The sequence below is a fragment of the Anguilla anguilla genome, chromosome 9, assembly GCF_013347855.1.
Source record: "Anguilla anguilla isolate fAngAng1 chromosome 9, fAngAng1.pri, whole genome shotgun sequence".
Lineage (NCBI taxonomy): Eukaryota > Metazoa > Chordata > Actinopteri > Anguilliformes > Anguillidae > Anguilla > Anguilla anguilla.
Genome location: NC_049209.1, coordinates 18,037,109 through 18,056,788, shown reverse-complemented (window position 1 = coordinate 18,056,788; position 19,680 = coordinate 18,037,109). Strand labels below are relative to the sequence as shown.

Genomic DNA, 19,680 nt, shown 5'->3' with positions numbered 1-19,680 from the left:
AGCAGCTTAAAACAAGAGCAAAGGAATAGGGTGATCCCAATAGGCCGCAATTGTATGTGTTTTAAAGGGGGAGGGGACACCCACTCTCTTCCTGGCCCTTGCGGAATGAAGAAGTGTTTAGGAGAGGTCCAGAGAAAGACTAATCTCTTTCCTATTTTAAATATACTTTGTTTTTAATCATTCTACGACACATCTTTCTGTATGGTTAAAAGACAAATACCCCATATTTTGTGGAATTTTATAGAGGCTTATGCAGAACTTGTTTATTCAGGCTCTAAAGTTTTTATTTTAATTATTTTGTTTTCAATTTGCTGTTGAAAGCATACAAAATACTTCTTTCCCTCAGGATCTTTTTCAACTGAATAACTTCCTCTCCAAATATAATTAATACCTAGTAACATTTATTTTTCATATTATACAAACTTGAATTCTACCCAATGTAATGGTATGTTCTATCCCAAAGATTCCATATATTAATTATAACTTTTGAAATATTTGATTTTTAAGGCTACAAAACAGAAAATGAAGGGGAAAAAGCACTGGTGGGAAGGAAAAATGTTTATATTAATGTTCTCCAAACAATTCCAAGGTGTAAGAAAAATGAAGCTTAGAAGCTGCACTGTCTGTAGAGAATAAAGGCATATTACATGGGACCTCTAGTGATGAAAATGAGCAACTGTGGCTTTTGCACATATTAGGATAATCTGTCTCGAAACTATGTAATGAAAATGAAACCTACTTGTGAAGTAAATTGCATTTAAAGATGATGAAAGGTTCATAAACATAAACTTCTTATTTCAAGTTACATATATAAACAAACTTGTACATTTTGTCAAATGAACCTGACAACCAACATCCTTTCTTTAGGTCCAGCAGTTTCATACATTCATTTAAATGTCTTGCATGAGGTAATATTTGTCACCAGATGCACAAAGCACATAAGATGGATATGCCATTCCTGTAGTTCATTGTATAAAACGATTAGTCTCGATTTAAATCTCCCTTGTCATGTGACTTTGTGTTGGCCGGATGTGTGTAATTGCTGCAGAGCCGTGGTCACGTGACATGAATTCCTTGTTTGGCGAAGCTTTGTAAAGGTATACAAGACGGTTCGAGGTGAACCGTCCTCTAATTTCAAAACTGTGTTTCTTTTGTATTCATTAGTTTAACAGAATGAAAGCTGGAGATTGTAATTGATTCTTCTGGCTGATAGCCTCGAAAATCAAGCGGACATGGGTTGCTGTTACAGCAATGAGACCGAGTCTATGCAGCAGGTAGGCTACTGTTTTGCGATGAGAGCATACTAACGAGCTAGTTATTTACTTTCAGGTTCTGAAACATACGCTAGCTCGCTACGTGGTCGTGTGAATGTGGCGTCACGTGAATACTTTATTGCGATGTTTAGGATATAAGGAAGATGAAGTGCTGTCTAGTTAAGGCGCACGAGTTGTAGAACGCAGTCTGACCAACTCTAGCACAGTTTGTAAACAAGGCGATGCTCGCTATCTTGATACTAGTAGGCTGGACTGGTAGACTGATGTACTGCTGTTAAGTTAGACAGTTGTAGGTGAGTAACTTCGTGTCTATCTGTATCTTTAGCATAGAAGGTTTTCATCTTTAAAATATTTTCCCGGCGTGTGAACGTACGTATGGCTTCGATTCGCATGACCATGACATTTGTGTGTTGTGTCATATGACATCTGAAATATACTGTCCCCCTCCTCGAGTGGCAGAAGACTCGTTCTGCATTAAAGGTGTAGCAATCTCTTTGTGTCTCGTTGTATTTAAACCTTTGAGCAAGTTTAAATGCATTCATTTTAAAAATCTGTAAAGCTTTCAGAAAACTGTTTTTTTTTTGCTCCATTTTTTAATTGCCATTTTTTATTTTTATTATAAAGATTGTGACTGTTGAGTATAACACTGAATTACACAGTGCCAGTGGTAAGCTGGTTACTCTCAGTAGGTCTCTGTCCTGTAACATTTCCTACCCCCTTTCCCAGGATGGGCTAAGGAAGCCTCTTATCCAGCATCCAAACCCAGACAGCAGAGCGATTGATAGCATGGAGCCCCCATCCTGCCCAACTGATGAGCAAGCCCTCCTCTCGTCCATCCTCACAAAAACAGCGCTGTGAGTTTTGATGTCTTCATAGCCATTGTTGAACACTGCATATAGCTGTCCACTGCCTACTTATCACACCCACTTCTTTTCTTCCCATCTTTCTCTCTTCCCGTGTGTTTACTGCCCCCCCCCCCCCCCCCCCCCCCCCAGGAATATAATTGATGTCTCAGCTTCAGACTCCCAGGGCATGGAACAGCATGAATACATGGATAAAACCCGACAGTACAGGTTTGGTTCATCCCTTTTCATTACCAGGGTGAATCTGCTTTGTGCAGGGGTATCCATGTGCAGAGCAGGTGGGGGTGTACCTGTACAGAGCAGGTGGATGTGTCCCTGTGCAGAGCAGGTGGGTGTGTACCTGTGTGAGGCAGGTGGGGGTGTCCCGGTGCAGAGCAGGTGGGGGTGTCCCATTGCAGAGCAGGGGTGTGGGTTGCTAAGCTGGCGGATTACAGAGAGGAGAGGAAAGGGGGCAGCTCACAGTACACATTTCTTATAAGACGCAGATGCGCTGGTATTCCACTCCCAAATTCCATTTGGTTATAACATGCAACAACAGGGTCCAACCTGTGCTCATAGTGTTTGACTATATCAAGAATCCAATTTCATTTCTTTGCGTTCTAGTACCAGGCTGGCAGTAGTAGGTGATGGGCTGTCCCAGAAAAAGCCTGCAGCTCTCCCATCCCTCACCAGTCAGCCACACAAAGTCCTCGCAAGCGACCTTATTTCATATCTGGACCTGCAGCAGGTATGGTAAATATTCAAGATTTTGTACACACCTAATCTGACCTTGTTAAAGTATCTTTTCATCTCTAAAATTAGATTCTTGATTAAGGCTAACTGGGATCTGAGTAAAGCTTGGACAACTGAAGGGCAAGATAGTAGGATAGTAGTGAGAGTGCCTTTCAAGCCCTTTGGTTGCTTTACACAGACTCCAATTAGCCTTAGTTAAGGACCTGTTGTTTCAATGGACTCTGTAAAACATTTAATGATAGGTGTTTAATAATGTTTAATATATTCAGTTGACCTGTTTATTTTTCAGGTTTCAAAGATAGCAGCCTATGCACACAGTGCAATTTCCCAGATAAAGGTGGATGCAAAAGAAGATTTGGTTGTGCAGTTTGCCATCCCCTGAGGGTGCTCTATAGTCCTCTCTTTTCATATTCTCCCTCTCCCTCTCTCAAATGGTTCCTCCCACACTCTAACTGTAAATAATCTGTAAATAATCCCCCATCTCTCTCCCCACCATCCTGGACAGCAGTCAACCAAACTCTTTAAAGCTCATGGCCAACAAGGCCAAACCAAACAAAACTTTTAAGCACTGATAAAGCTACGACAATGTTCAGAATGTCTTTTTTTAAGTTATGAACAAAATTGCATAATTCAATGCAACATCCAGTTCTGTGTGTGTGTGAGAGTGGTATTGTGCCCATCACCTTACTCAGAAGTGCCTCATGATTCAATAAAGGATGGTTGTGTGTGGAGAGGGGCTTTCTCAAACCCCTATCATCAAGAGTAAGGTTGAAGCGAGACTGCAGTGAGAGAATATTCTACACGTGAGTAAACCATCAAATATAGTGGCAGCAGAGTGACTGAAAAGAGTGTTGGCACAAACCTCAACCCAGCCTCATGATTGATCCTCCTCTCATTACATTGGCAGTCCATGAAGTCATGTATTATATTGACTTGGCTTGGACAGGGTGTGACTCTGAACCTCAGGTAGCCTTTGCTATGAAATGTGATGAAAGGAAGGCACTGTCAAGCTGAGTATTTTAATGTGGCATTCGGCCTTCATCTGTTATGGTCTATACATTAAAAAAAGATTAGCAGACACATTCACAAAACAAAAATAAACATGAATTTTAAATTTCATTTACAGCTGGTTATGTACTGGAGAAGTTCAATTTAAGAGTATAGCAGCAAGGCCTCCCTGGGACCTCCAACCTTTGAGATATCAGTCCTGCTCCTTAGCCATTCATTTACTTCGAAGGGTATGTACTGTACTGGAGTGTCACTGTGCCTTACAGACTCTGACAGTGGAGATGTGCTTTTGAAGCTTCACCCTCTTAATCCCAGTTGAGTTGCACGACACAAAGAAGAACATATCATAACATAGCAAAAGAACATGTGAAGAACAAGTCAGAAGTCCAGGTCAGAGTCTGGGTAGAACACTAAATTCAAAGAGACCATTTGAAGGTCAACATCCCAAGGTGATCAGTCATACAAATATTTTGCAGCATAAAATATTTCAGGCCAAATGTTACCTTATCACTATGGGCATTCAAATTTTATTTATCAGCTGTAAAAAACAGTTTTAGCTACTGTTTTCATTTTTGTGTATAATATACTTATGTTCTTTCTGTTCTGTTTCAAGGACATTGCCACTGCAGAAGCAAGCACTTTTTTGGTGTGTTAAAGGGAAAACATACAGCAGATAAATATCCTAACCATACATTTTATTTTATTGCAGTATGCATGTTTGAATGTGAAGTTCATTTACCTTGTTCACTTCTAGAACTAGTACTAAAATGTGTTTATTGAAATTCTCTTGGTAGTTCCAGTGCAGCGGCATTATACATTGTTCAAGTGTTTTGTCTTTCAATGTGTAGGTCTTAAATGTTGGGAGGTGCGTGAAACAATCTTAAGTATCGTTGGGAGTTGAGAGGAGTTATGACGTCTGTGAGTGGAGCTGCAATATTCTGTCACTTCAGCTTGTATGAAACAATCAAAATAATTTCCCCTTTCCAAATGAGTTATAGCACCCATTATGTGTTTAATAACCACTCCTCAGGAGTTTAGTATAGCTCATATATATCCAATTATACAGGTGTAAATTGTCTTGAATGATTCTTTAAATGGTACATTTAAGGCTCACATCAGAGATTAACCAGACAATCCATAGAAACCTAAAAAGTTCACCACGTTTGTATGCCATAAGCATGTTTATTTCCTCTTGTAATACGACTTTAATCCTTAAACATTTTTTCCACTCACAATGGACAGGCTCACATCACAATAAACGACGACAAAATAGCCCTTAGGCAGCCCTGTCATTTCAGACCAAACACCATATAAATCCAGCCACACAGGCCTAAATCATGAAGTTCCACAACTCCACACAAAAGATAAACTACATTTCTAAAAGTATATGGCCACCCCTCCTAAGTAGTGCTTTGGCTATTTTATTTGCACCCATTGCTAATGGGTACATAAAATCAAGCATACAGCAATGCAACAAACATTGACAGTAGAATCGGTTGTACTGAAGAGCTGAAGATGCCACCTTTCCAACCAATCATTTTGTCAAATTTCAGCCCTGCTAGAGCTGCCCCAGTCAAGTACTGTTATTTTGTAGTGGAAACATATAAGAGCAATAACAGCCCAGCCGTGAAGCAGTAGGCTACCCAAGTTCACAGAATGGCACCACCGAGTAAAAACCTGTCCTCGTTGCAACACTCACTACAGAGTTCCAACCTACCTCTGGAAACGTCAGCACAAGAACTGTTTGTCAAGAGCTTCATGAAATGGGTTTCCATGGCCGAGCAGTCATACACAAGCCTAAGATCACCATGCACAGTGCCAGGTGTCGGCTGGGCTGATGTAAATCACACCGCCATTGGACTCTGGTGCAGTAGAAACAAGTTCTCTGGAGTGATGAATCACGCTTTACTATCTGGCTGTTTCACGGATGAATCTGTATGGTGGAATTTATACTGTAGCTCCCACTGTAAAGTTTGATGGAGGAGGAATAATGGCCTGGGGCTGTTTTTCATAGTTTGGCCTAGGCCCCTAAGTTCCATGAAGGGAAATCTATATACTACAGCATACAATGACATTCTACAGAATTGTGTACTTCCTACTTTGTGGAAACGGTTTGGGGAAGGCCCTTTCCTGTTTCAGCATGAAAATACCCCTGTGCACAAAGCAAGGTCCTTAAAGAAACGAGTTTGGTGGGGAAGAACTTGACTGACCTGCACAGAGCCCTGACCTCTACCCCATCTAACAGGTTCATGTTTGTTCCTTAATTTAGAAATAAAAATCTTCTACATAATTACAAAGGGAGGTTGACGTAAATATCTTCAATTATTCAACATACTGATGGCACAAAGTTGGCAATATTTTAAGCTCTTTGGTGTGGTACAGATGCTTAGTTATTAAATACAGGCCTGTTTTCTCCAGTATGTTTGTTTAATGAGCTGTGCCTTTCTGCATCTCACCAGTTCAGCTCAATTGTCTTTTAAATGATAAAGGAAGTTTTCCAAAATTGGCTCAGTTTTTCAGCGCTTTCATTTCCTCTGGAAAATGTTCATGGTGAAGCATTGTGTGACAACCTGCTTGCAAATAACGCTATACAAAAATAAAGATTAATTAATCAACTAAATTAGAAAAGCTCCTCCTTATGAAAGGTAGATGGAAGAACAATGCACTTAAAGTGGCCCCAGCTTAAATGGAGTTGAACTGTCAACAGTTAAACTGTTTAGCAAACAAATGCATATAGGTTAATTGTTTGCATATAGGAAACACCCAGGCTGTAAATTCTATGTAATTTAAACTGTTGTTAGGCAATACTGATACAACCCCGATATTATCGTATATTGGGATTGTATCAAAGCTTGCAAGTTGCTTCTGAAATCACGTAGCAACCAAGCCAGCCACAATGTTGGAAGACCAGCGTTACTTTTGGTAGTGGGAAAATAGCACAGCCTACTGGTCATGATGGCGACATCGGTTTAAACTGTCTTTGGGCCAGAAAAAGAGCAATAAAAATGCAGGTGTTGATCCTTACACTGTAGCTAATGTGAATTTAAGCATGCTTGAATGAACACTCAACTAGTTAGCTAGCTTTAAATTAGCCAGGCTAAAAAAAATGTAAAGCCATTATTCATCTACACGTAGAAATATATACAATGAGCTCCATAATGTTTGGGACAACGATGTTCTATCTTGATTTGGCTTTGTATTCATCAATTTTAGATTTGTAATCAAACAATTCACATGGTTAAAGTACTGATTCTCAGCTTTTATTTAAGGGTATTATCATCAATTTACCCATATACACTTTGCCAAACCCGGACACCCTTTCTTGTGGCGTTTTTATACATAGTACCCCCATTTTAGGGCACCATAATGTGTGAGACAAGAGGCTTGACAGGTGTTTCTGATTAGACAGGTGTGTTCAATTGCTTCCTAACTGCAGGTATAATAAATATCAGTATATAGTCATCATGATTCTATACTTTTTATTTCTTTTGGAGTCTGTTACTGGCATTTGTCAACATGAGGACCAGAGGTGTTCTAATGAAAATCATGGAAGCCCTTACAAGGCTGAGAAATAAGAAAAACAGTCACAGACATAGATCGAAACTTTTAAAAATAAGGCTTACCAAAATCAACTGTTTGGATCATCATTAAGAAGACGGCACTGGTGAGATGGTAGACCAAAGAAGATCTCAGTTGATGACCAAAGAATTCACTATAACATAATGAAGAAAAATACCCGAACACCTGTCTGACAGATTAGAAACATTCTTCAGGAGGTAGGCATGGATGTGTCAGAGACTACTCTCCGCAGAAGACTTCGTAACAGAACACCAGAGGCTACACTGCAAGATGCAAACCAATAATTAGCAGCAAAAACAGGATGGCAAAGTCACAATTTGCTAAGTACCACCTAAAAGGCCCTGCAGAGTTCTGGAAAAAGGTATTGTGGTCCGATGAGACCAGAATTCACTTGTATCAGTGATGGCAATAGCAAAGGGTGGAGGCCAAAAGGAACTGCCCAAGATCCAAAGCACCCCCTTATCTGTGAAAAATGGTGGTACAGGTGTTATGGTTTTGTCATGTATCGCTGCCACAGGTACTGGCTCGCTTGAATGAATTTTGAAGAGTACAGAAGCATATAACAATTATAAAACAAACATTCAAACAGTAATGCCTGATTTGCTTAAAACTGTTTGCTTTTTGGAAATTAAAGAGGCAAGCTTGCAATTATTGTAGAATTCAGCATTACGAACTGGGTGTCCCTCCAGCCCCCTACAAAAAAAGAGGGGGTGAATATTAAAACCAATCAGTGAAAATGATCTCATGCTGTAGAGTGAAGTGGCTGTATCTCAGTAAGACAGTGGGCCAGATTGTTGAGCCTTTCTTCAGAGTGGTTCTCTTTCATTTTCTTCCTGATGTACTGGGCTGTTTTCTCAGATGTGTTTCTCAGATGTGTTCCTCCTTCCACCTTCACAATGCCTCGAAGGCGTTCTTGATTGGACTCCAGAGAAAGGCCAAGCAGGAAGCGGAGGAACATGTCAAAGTTTCCATTCGGGCACTGCAAGGTCCTATCGACTGCACTCTTGAGCACATCGAGCAAGGATGTTTTGAATATCCTTGAGAACGTACTGCCAGCTTGTTTCTCAAGTACATTCTTGTTGTGGTTTCTACAGCACATAAATACATATAAAGCAGCCAGATACTCCTGAATGTATAAATGCATGAAGCAGTACATCTTCTCTCGATACAACGCATACTGTTCTTTGAAGAGTTCTGTGCACAACCCATAATACACAACAGCTTCTCTGTGACAAATTCCAGTCTGTTCCCACTGCTCTTCATTTAGAATGAGCTTGTCCTGTTCCAGCATTTGAAATGCCAGTTTCCCAAGCTTCGTCAGGAATTCTCTCCCTTCCACAATCACAAACTCCTTCTTGTGATACTTCTGTTGCTTGGTATTCAACTGAATGAGTAGGAACCGGGTGAACATTTCAGTCACAGTTTTGGGGATTTCTCCACTGGATGTGCAAAACACGTTCTGAAGCATATCCGACGCAGTCCAACAGAACATTGGTAGGTGACACATTATGTAGAGGCTCCTTTCTGACTGCAAGTGTGTGATAATTCGGTTTGCCAGGGCCTGGTCATTGATTGTCTTCTTGAAGTACTCCTCCTTCTGTGCATCATTAAACCCTTGTACCTCTGCCACCCGATGGACACAATCATTAGAGATCCGTCTGGCTGCTGCTGGCCGGGAGATGATCCAGATATAAGCAGAAGGAAGAAGATTCCCCTTAAAGAGGTTCGTCAGCAACATGTCCATCGAGGTTGGCGTATTTATATTGCACCACATCTCATTGTGGTAGAAGTTCAACGGAAGTTCACACTCGTCCAGGCCATCAAAGATGAACAACACTTTGTAGTCATCAAGACAGCTGATGGTGTCTAGCTCTTTCATTTCCGGAAAGAAGTGGTGAATGAGCTGTATCAGACTGTACTCTTCTGACTTCAGGGAATTCAGTTCATTAAAAGGAATAGGAAAGACAAAATACATATCCTGATGGCCCTCTCCTTCAGCCCAGTCAAGAATGAACTTCTGCACACAGACTGACTTTCCAGTGCCAGCCATCCCCTTCATCAGCAGAAATCGATGGTGTTTCATGTAACCGCCCAAAGAGGTAAATAGGTCTCTACACTTGATCTGAAACTCTTCAGATTTTGTCTCTACCATTTTCCCAATCTGCTTCACCTCATGTTCAGTATTTATACTCCCATTTCCCGCATCAGTGATGACAAGGTCTGTGTAAATGCTGTTTAAGAGGGTTGAATTATCTTGTTTAGCTAACCCTTCAGATATGAAAGTATACTTCTTCTTCATGCTGGCCTTCAGTTCATACTGCATTTCATCTGTAACACAAAAGACAACAAAACAAATTAATTTGTGATTTGAGAGCTGATACATGACACTGACCATGATCCATTATATTTTCATGAGCTGGCCAACTACCTTCTACTTTATGATTTGATCAACCATAATAAATACTGAATATAAAAACATGGAAACAGAAACTGTGAATGTTCCCATAGTCACAGGAGTCGGAGTTGATAATAAATGTTATTCAGAACAAGAATAACTAGCCATGTTCAGGTTAAGTGTATGTGTAATTGAAAAGTTTTTTTTTTCATTTACAAAAGAAGTTCAGCAGTGAAGCATTACATAAATCAATGCAAAAATCAGTGTGTTGATTCTTCATAGATATTTGTGTCAAAAGTGAAGCTTCAGATACACTATATGGCCAAAAGTATCTGGACACCCCTTGGTCTTTGGCTGTTTTTCATGGTTTGGGCTAGACCCCTTTCCAATGAAGGAAAATCTTTATGCTACACCATATAGTCACATTCTAGACGATTTTGTGCTTCCCCAACAGATTGGGGAAGGCCCTTTCCTGTTTCAGAATGACAAGATCCCTGGGCACACAGCGAGGTCCATACAGAAATAGTTTTGTCAAGAACGGTGTGGAAGAACTTCATTGGTCCGAACAGAGCCCTGACCACAACTCCACCCAACACATTTGGGATCAATTGGAAAGCCAACTGCAAGCCAGGCCTAATCACCCTATCAGTGTCCAACCTCACTAATGTTTTTATGGCTTATTAGAAGCACATTCTTGCAACAATGCTCTCTACCATCTTGTATAAAGACTTCTCAGAAGAGTGCAGGCTGTTATAGCAGCAAAGGGTGGGCTAACTCCTCATTAATGTCCATAATTTTGGATGAGATGTTGGATGTCAGATGTCCACATACTTTTGGCCATGTCATGTATCTTGATGGACAGATAAAACAGAAGCTAGCTCTTACTTCTCTTGCACATCCTCTGCAAGAATTTTGCAGTTTCCTTTAGTTTCATGTAATCCAGGATGAGGAGGGTGATTTTCAGAGAGCCTTCCATGTCACACCTCTCAAGCATTTTATCAACAAGGTCCAAGACCTTATATTCCAGCAAAGAACTCTCAAAGATTTGTGGGTACTGACCCACCAGACACTTCCTGAAATATCTCCGCTCATCTTCCTCTAATTTTTCCAGAGTTGCATGTAGTGCCTGGAGAAAGTACAAAGCAAAAGGAAACTTACAACATAATTAGGCCATGTCATTAAGCAAACATGACAACATTATTTACATTAGATTTACAGAGAGGTCATCAAAACTAAAGGAAAAAAACAAAAAAACGAATTTCACCTGAACAAGTGCTTGCATATTGCTGCGTAACATTATGGCTGACTGCGCAACATTATGCTGAAGCAATCATTCATGCTGTTGCTCAGGGCTCCCTGAGTCATCAATTAAACTGAAATGTATGGAAAATAGTTACAACGCTGCAAAGTGAGGTTTTGCACGTGGCTGATGAAAATGCCTTCCTGTGCAGTGTTTTTCACCACTGTATTGGCATACCTTCAGGCTTTAGCTAGCTTTATCTTGTTGCTATGATTGAATACAAATTTTAGGAGGTGGAAGAATATTTTTATGAACTCCCAGATAGATGTTATTGTCCAGTGCGTCATGCAGTTGCAGATGAGACTGCAGGAAGGGGGTTCTTGCTAAATGGATGACCTATGTTACAATGGTGGCACTAAAAAACTCTGTATTTGGCATAGTTGTCATGTATCACCTACTAATAAAGTTAGAAGTTAGACTGTTTGTTGTTTACACTCATAGTTTGGTTGCAGGAGCACTGAATGTCTCAGTTGTGCAATTTCAAGATGCCAGCATGCAGGCCATTAGGGGGCTTGTGCGAAGGGGTTACATAGAATTAAACGATATTGCAAAAGCCCTAAAACACCAAAATAGATCATGAATTAGCCAGGTGGAGACAAATAGAGGCCTTCTTTTCTCTTTTTGGTGCATTCCGCCATGCCGGACTATGCTCTTTTAAGGTGCTGTGCCTGCAGGTGGAAGTGAACTTGGTGAAGTGAAATAGACATCGTCTGTAAATCACGATATCCAGCTCCCATTCTTAAGAGCAGTAGAGTACCTGGAGAAAACCCACGCGAACACATGGAGGCCCTACGCAGAGGAACTGGCCGAACTTGAACCTCCTTCTGGCAAGGCAACACTTCTAACCACTGTCGATATCCCATACTACTGTTATATCGCCCAGACCTTGTGTTTACACATACAGTGAGCTTACCTTTGACATGAAGGGCAAATTCATAGCAGGGTGCCTCTGCTCAGTGATACCAAGCTGGACCTTAACCTCTGCTTTGTCTAAAGGGACCCAAAGGGTGCTGCACTTTGAGCCCTCTGTTTTTCGCACCTTTGGTCTGGGGAAATAAGAAACCAGAATCAAAATAAGAAACCAGAATTCAATTCTGGTACTTTCACCTAAAGGACTGATGAAGGAGTATTCTTGAGCATGAGGATACAAACCTGTGGCAGTAACTTACTAGAATGCCATTTTGGACCAAAGCAGATCAAGGACCTGAGTAATATACAAATCTCTCAACTCACTCAATCATGGTAAAATACTGCCCATCACACACTGCACTGCTTGTCTAATTAACTTTTTCAATACATTTTTCATTACTATGGAAAATGTACAACAGATTTACAAAACATTGTTTCCTTTTTAAAATACCAGTCACAAAATCAAAATTAACAAAATGGTTTAAAAGGGGAATTCCACCATAGAATTAACTTTTACTTGTAGAACTTTGGCTGTCCTCCTTAACATGAGCTCTCAGCCAGCTCTCTACCGGCATTGAATGCAGAGATATAGCCCCACACTACTGTGCATGCTCCAGGTACCTACTTTACTAAAGACTACAACGGGTAGGCACTTACAGTCTATAAGCGGGCGTCAGACAACGCCAGTCACAGGTTGCTACTCTTATTGAATACAAATGGAGGGGCTGGGCATTACTACTTGGCTGGGAGAGAGGATAATGTTACTCGGTAGCAAGCTAGCTACTAAAGAAAGAAAATCCAGGTTTATTATTTTACTAATTTTTTATTATTAAATCTGGGTGTTCAATTTACTTTTCTGCTTAAGTTCTACCAAAAAGAAAATGCCACTTCAGAGCGACAAACTGCATTGGTTTAACGTAACTACAATTTGAAGAACAGTGATTTATGTAGTTGACTCACAGCATGCCAATTTGAATATGGTCACAACTTGTCCGAATATATTATGTCAACCAAACATTCCACATTTTTATAGAATACCGGTGGTGAGAGAGAATAGGGGAAAGGAGATGAAGGTGTTAAGCCAGGCGAGGAGAAATGTATGGTTGACATTTGTTGATGTTCCGTCATACGAGAGCTCATATGGATATTCTCCACATCTATGCATTTCAATAAATTATCTGACAAAAATATCTCGCTTGTCTCTTGTTCATTCATTGCTGTTTTTTGTTGCTTTTCTAAACAATGCATCGACAGCGAAATGACCTGCTTGACTTGTCATTTTAGTGGAACAAAGACAAAGGTAGCCTATGTGAATTAGCCTGAGAAATCAATTTGCAGTATTACAGTTCCACTGCCAGTTAAAAATAAAATGTTTTCAAAGTAGGATTTAGTCGCTTCAAGTGTAGTTACACTGTCTCCAACATTTGGATCAATTACCTCAATTTGCGCTGTCATTCTACTGCAAGCATGGATTTAAATGTTTTCAGTAAACAGTTTGTCAAGTTTCTGTGTTGTTCTTTGTAAAACATGCTTCTGATGTTTGAGTAATGTTAGCCATCACACCAGAGCCTACAGCTAGATAACCCAACGTTTATTATGAAGGCACAAGTGGTTATGTACAGACAGAATTTTAATTTAAATCGGCGTACTTTGCTTTTCTTTATAGAACTAAATTTCTCTTGCATGTTGGCTTAGTCTCTTGTGAGATTCTTTAATATTTCTCAAATGCAATTAAGATTAATAGTACATGACTTCAGTTAGATTGATTGTGCAGTTAACCCACAACAAAAGACACAAACATGCACTTAAAATAATACATTGCTGCCAGTAATAAATATATTGTTTATGACTGGTAGTAATATGTAAACGGAAGTCTGGTTATATAATATGTGTATGGTAAATGCATAGTGGCAGTGATATGATGCTGGAGCATAGCAGTGGCATGCAGTTGTCATTTCGTTAACTAGCATGGCATATTGCAGCACTAGCAAAATGCAAATAGCAGTAAGCTAGCATTAGCTTTGCTCTGTTTGATTAAAATGTGGAATCAAACATGCTGAAGGCTTTCTAGTTTGCAGTATAATAAACCACAGTACAAATTATTATTATTATTATTTTTTGATGTGTACTGTTGGGTTTGGCTGACATTTTTCAGTGGTCTGTGATTTCACCACGGTCTCTGGTCTACCCCCGAATGTGCTCCTGTATCCATACTATGGATACTATCCGTGTTCCCCATCTCATCCAGGGACAGTTGATCCTCATCAAGAAAGGGCCACAGAGAGCACAAAAGTGCACTACACCAGTTAACTTGCAAACTAATACTGTTTACAGTAGGAACAGCAGCTAGTTACCCTGATTCTCTCTATGATGCAAATTCAGCCAACTCCCCCTTCGCCCCTATGGGCACAGATATAATTAATCAGTTAACGCCTTGATCCATGAAATGAGCGAAATGTTATTTTGCAGTGGAATTCCCCGTTAATTACTTCAAAATCACTTAAATACTACTTTGCAAAGAAAGTGCAGCAGATATTGTAAACTAACCCCGCATATACATTACTTTTCACCACACAGATAATGTAGGCTACTTCTTAATTTACTTCACCTTGGTCCCATCCAAAAGGGTTCGACTGGACATTCCCCTGATACATCACTCTCCTCAGAACAGCTGGATGCACGGGAGTCTGGCCTATCCAGCTGAATCCTAAAAACAGACAACACCCAGCTAATCCACTGATGACAACAAACAAACATTGCAGCATTAGCTGCAAAAACCTCTAATATTTTATAATATACATGTACTGAAGAAACATGGTTACATTTAATTCCCTTCACGTTATTTATCCATTTTTGAGCAAGACTCAAAGCATACAGAAAGTGTATGAAATGGTCATAAAGTTACTAAAAAGGGTAACAAAAGGTTAATAGAAAAATCAAAATCAACTCTTCCACAAGAGTAATTTTACACTATTTGCCTTTGATTTGACCATTCACTGGGTTTGCAGCTCCGCATCATGACTGTGCAATCCCCTTAATAACTACTACGACTGAGTTATGTGCATGTTTTTATAAAGACCCATCCATACTGATGAAAACAATGTGCTGGGAATTTTCATGAAATTATGCAACAGCATGAAATATGGAGAATACAAGAGTATCAGTAAAAGTAAGATTTAAAAGGGACCATCTGCATATTATGAAATTAAGAATTTCATCATCCAACATGAAGGTATTGCTAGTCTCTCTGACACAAGTATACCAGTACCTTGGAACGGTTGGACAAAGTTCTTCACTGTAATCACTGATGTCATCATCAGATCTTACATCGCTCTTCATGGACTCATAACTAGGGGCCGGAGATGGAGGTCTATCGTCTAGGAGCCTGCACAGAGGAAACGGGACACTTTAGGCCTTGAGCACTTCACTTTGTCTTAAAATGAAATTCGGAAATAGTGCTTATTTATGGGCGGGTTCCTGTCAGTGTCCAAACACCACATTAGCAAGTGAACGGACAAATGTATCTGAATTAACAAAACATTACAGAAATACTTTCAGTACTTGGTTTCTTCAAAGAAGTAAGCTATGTCTTGGGTAAAATGGGGGTTTCAGTCTAGTCATTTAAAAGAATTTTCACCAGCTCTGTTAACATACTCTGTCAACCAGGCCTTACCTACCGATGCAACTTGACATGTACATCCCATAATATTACTAATTTCTTCTCACCTCTTACGGCCCATAGTTCCTGGTGAAGTTTCGCCGAGCAGCAGAAAGATATTCCTTTCAGGTGCCACTTCCCCTTCCTCCTCACCAGTCCAACTCATTTCAGAAGCAGGCAACCCCTCTTCGTGATCATGAAGGAGACTCATCTTAGTATCCCCATTCACAGGTTTGGTTGGAACAGAAGGCTAAGGCACACCCATCATCTTCTTTAGCTGTGTCATAAAACCGATAGTCAATTAAATGTTCTGACATGCCCATAACAAAACAAAATATTCCAGAAGGGAAAACAAGTTTGTCAAGCGAGCAGCCAGTTGAGAGCCACCAGCAGCCTTGTGCATGGACGTGTGTGAATTTTATGAGAACTACGGTAATAAAGCATGTCATAGATTGAACTGAGAAATAAAATTCTGAAAAGCCCTTAATGTTATGTGGGGTTTGCAAGTAAGACCACTGACAAAAAGGAAGGACAAGAATTCTTTGAGTGAATGTATAAAAATGATTTAAAGACAGCCAGTTGGAATGTGTGGATTCATTAGTGTGGATTCATCAGAATAAAGGGTAGGCTACACTGTAGTGTTCTCCTGAATACCATAACTTCACATTCAAAATAGAGCTAAATATAGGAAATACAAGCTGATGCTGACAATAAAGCTGCACGGACCCCAGTTATTGTTACCCATAGTGCATTAAAGTAATCATATTACCAATTTGTTGCTTCATTAAAACTGCTGTCTGTGCTTCAGCACCAAAAAGGTCAGACTGACGTGTGACAAATAATACTTAATGATACAACAAATTAAAAATAATGATAATAATATATTTATTTGTATAGCACCTCCCAGCTGAACACAACGTGCTTCAAAACAATACAAGAGACTAAGATAATAAGATATTAAAATTACATATTAACGAAAGTCTAAGAATAACATAATCTGCTAGCTAAATGCCTGCTGAAAGCTCTCAGTTGCCTGCTCAGTAGGATACCGCTGTGAAAAAACACAGGGAAGTAGTCTCAGTATTTATTAGCCTACTGAACTAAAAAGAATGACGTGTTTATCTTAATTAATAATTTAGCCTGCCGACTAAATTTTGTTGTGAACGCAACGTTTGGTTAGCATTGTTTAACAGTAAAGCGGTTAATTAACCGAATAGTCAAAGAAGTCAAATGCTTTTTTTTCATATGCGGGATCTACATATGTAGACATGCTTTCACTCGGTTTCGATGTAGGCTACAACATCGATATGAACAGCTAACTGGCTAACTTGGCGACGTTCATTTTAAACTACCATAAAGAATTATGTACAAACATCTAACTCCCCGTGAACAGCTAGCAATTGACTTTTCTCGAAATAATATTTTCTACAAATTATGTTACCTTTTATGTTGCCTTCTCCTCTCCACCTAAAATGGCGTCGGCAAACAACAGATAACGCGAGAAACACGTATACATGTCTATGCTGGGAACTGGGAAGGGCAGGAAAGCACGAGATGACTTTCGGCTCGCCTCGAGAACAGTCGAGAGTAGCCGATTGCAGTCGGGGGAGGAGTCAAAAAGTCGGACACGAATGTGTAAAGCGTTCAATTGTGATTACAGTCTCTGGTCAGTACTCTGATAAAAATAATTTGGTGTCTGACAGTTCATGAAGTTTATCTTGGAATAATGATGGATAAGATAGAAGTCTCATAACTTCCTTGTGGGTGGTGGCAGCTTTTCTGAGCCAAAAGGCGCTTCGGTAAAACCAGAGCAAGTCGTTTCCCATCATGTATGAAGTTGTGGAGTCGGTGGAGAGCAACTGCGTCGCCTACAGAGACTGTAAAACTAGCCTAGCCTTGCCCTGAAAATTACGAGCGCCTCGCTAACGTGAGATTTCCGCGGCTCGCGCAGTCGGATTTCCAGAGCACCATTATACAATGCGCTTGGCAAGGCGGTGGTCAAACCTGCGCAGCCCTAGCTAATCTCAAACAAGCCGATGATCTGCCCACTTGTGCTGAACGAAGAAAAGACACTGGCCCGCGAGATCTGGCAACTCTAGGCACAGGTGTACTTCCGGGTTCTTCACAGTTTCGGTTAGGGCTAACCGAAACTAATGAAGACAGACTCTACAACATTATTTTTAACCATCTTAGCAAATAAGCGACTTCGTCGTCAGAAAGTAACAGATGAGCAGCAACATGCAGTATGTTGCAGTTTTTTGGAAAAATTATTAGCATTTAGGCAAAGTCAAGATCATGTGAAGGGGAAAAATGAGGCCAAGAAAGATCTAAACACAGCCTTATTATTGAAATGGATTAGGAACAGCTGATGGCATAACCATTTGTTGCCTGTAACTACACCCTGCTGCCTGACCATTCTTGTGCTACACTACCCAAGGGGAAGCACATGCATTACTGAAAAAAGTTAAGAATTGCATGCATCTCTTTATATTCTGTTTCAAATTTTTACTCCCACAGATGGGATAATTAAGTGGATATTACATGGATAAGTGATTGCTTTCTTCTACATTTATTTCCACTTTCATCAGTTTGTTAGTCTGTTTTGGACAAGGTGACAAATTTGAAGTGAGCCCAATTAACAGAGCAAGTGGACATTCTTCTTGTAATGTGAGTAGTGATTGCCTATACATTGAAGACTGGGCTGCTTTCAATACCCAGTTACTTCATGACGTTGCAAACATTCCCTTAGCTGTTCCCTAAAATATTTTTACTGCTACCTCCTCATCCAGTGGTATGATGTACATTTTTGTAAGGTATGTGCTCCACATGTGATTATAGTAAAAAAAACACTTGGCCCACTGATTATATTGTCCATATTGATAGGGGTTTATAGGGGTTAAATCCAAGATGAAGCTCACCTGATTTAATGATCAGACAGGGTGTAAGTGTATTTAGGATATTATTTAATAAGGCTTATTCACTTGCTCAGTAACTAAATATGTTGCAGTATTTTAATATGTGCGGTAGAAAATAGAAACATCTGAATTAATATCTGCTTTTATTTCTATTTTTCCGTCCCGTTGGTCACCGGAAGTTTTTTTTTTTTTTTTTTACTCACGTCATATTTGTGAAATCGGATTGTTACCAACCCGAGAAAAGGTTTATGATACGCTATGGAAAGAAGGGTTGTTAATCAAGCTTCATAAAATGGGAATTGAGGGAAACATCTTCAGTTGGATTAGGGATTTTCTAAGTGATAGGTCAATTCAGGTCAAGATAAGGTCAAAGATCTCAGGTAACCATGTTGTAGAAAATGGTACGCCCCAGGGGAGTGTTGTAAATCCTACGTTATTTTCAGTCATGATAAATTATATATAGGGACTGCAGTGGTGATTCCCAGTCACCAGACTGGAATCAGTAAGAGAACATCAGATTATTTGAGCATATATGCTGTTGAGCTAATTGCAGTTCTGTTAGCGTTAGAGTGGGTGGAAGGAGTGACGGCAAATAATATACTCATCTGAGGTGACTCTGTATCAGCAATGTCAAGCATTAAAACAGGATCAGGAAATAATCACCAAGATATATGAACTGTTGTTTAATAATTCAAGGATAACTAATCAAGGGAAAAACATAGAGTTCATGTGGGTACCAGCACACTCAGGAATCCAGGGAAATGAGAAAGCAGATAAATTGGCAAAGGAGGTGGTCAGGAGAGAGTATGTGGCCCTTAATGTTAAACTTTCAAAATCAGAGGGGAAAAGCATAGTTTGGAGGGGAGTAATCAAACAATGGCAACAACATTGGGATAGTGCAACAAAAGGAAGACATTTATATAAAATACAAAATAAAGTAGGAATGGCAAGAAACAGTGGAACCGATAGAAGAGAGCAAGTAATCATGAGTAGATTAAGAATTGGTCACAGCAACTTGAATAGCATACTATTTATTATAGGAAAACA

The 19,680-nt window shown here is 39.8% G+C and overlaps 2 protein-coding genes across 4 annotated transcripts; one reads left to right on the top strand and one right to left on the bottom strand.

Moving 5' to 3' along the window:
* The first annotated feature begins 1,053 nt into the window (after window positions 1-1,053).
* On the top strand, window positions 1,054-6,492 carry LOC118235459 (ragulator complex protein LAMTOR1-like). Of its 2 annotated transcripts, XR_004766844.1 has the most exons (6): window positions 1,054-1,274; window positions 2,001-2,128; window positions 2,270-2,347; window positions 2,741-2,864; window positions 3,159-4,107; window positions 4,491-6,492. XR_004766844.1 is itself a non-coding variant. In XM_035432860.1 (5 exons), exons 1-5 carry the CDS (start codon window positions 1,233-1,235, stop codon window positions 3,249-3,251), a joined length of 465 nt encoding a protein of 154 aa, XP_035288751.1. In that variant the 5' UTR covers window positions 1,054-1,232; the 3' UTR covers window positions 3,252-6,492. The 2 variants fall into 2 exon arrangements, 1 of the variants encoding a protein (XP_035288751.1); XM_035432860.1 differs by having other exon boundaries at window positions 3,159-6,492.
* Window positions 6,493-7,115: 623 nt separating this feature from the next.
* On the bottom strand, window positions 7,116-17,791 carry LOC118235456 (NLR family CARD domain-containing protein 3-like). Of its 2 annotated transcripts, none has more exons than XM_035432851.1 (7): window positions 17,160-17,791; window positions 15,787-15,995; window positions 15,329-15,445; window positions 14,669-14,788; window positions 12,065-12,197; window positions 10,737-10,977; window positions 7,116-9,784 (listed from the first exon to the last, which is right to left on the bottom strand). In XM_035432851.1, exons 2-7 carry the CDS (start codon window positions 15,927-15,929, stop codon window positions 8,199-8,201), a joined length of 2,340 nt encoding a protein of 779 aa, XP_035288742.1. In that variant the 5' UTR covers window positions 15,930-15,995; window positions 17,160-17,791; the 3' UTR covers window positions 7,116-8,198. The 2 variants fall into 2 exon arrangements, with proteins under 2 accessions (XP_035288742.1, XP_035288743.1); XM_035432852.1 differs by having other exon boundaries at window positions 14,669-14,767; window positions 17,160-17,783.
* Between the last annotated feature and the right edge of the window lie 1,889 nt (window positions 17,792-19,680).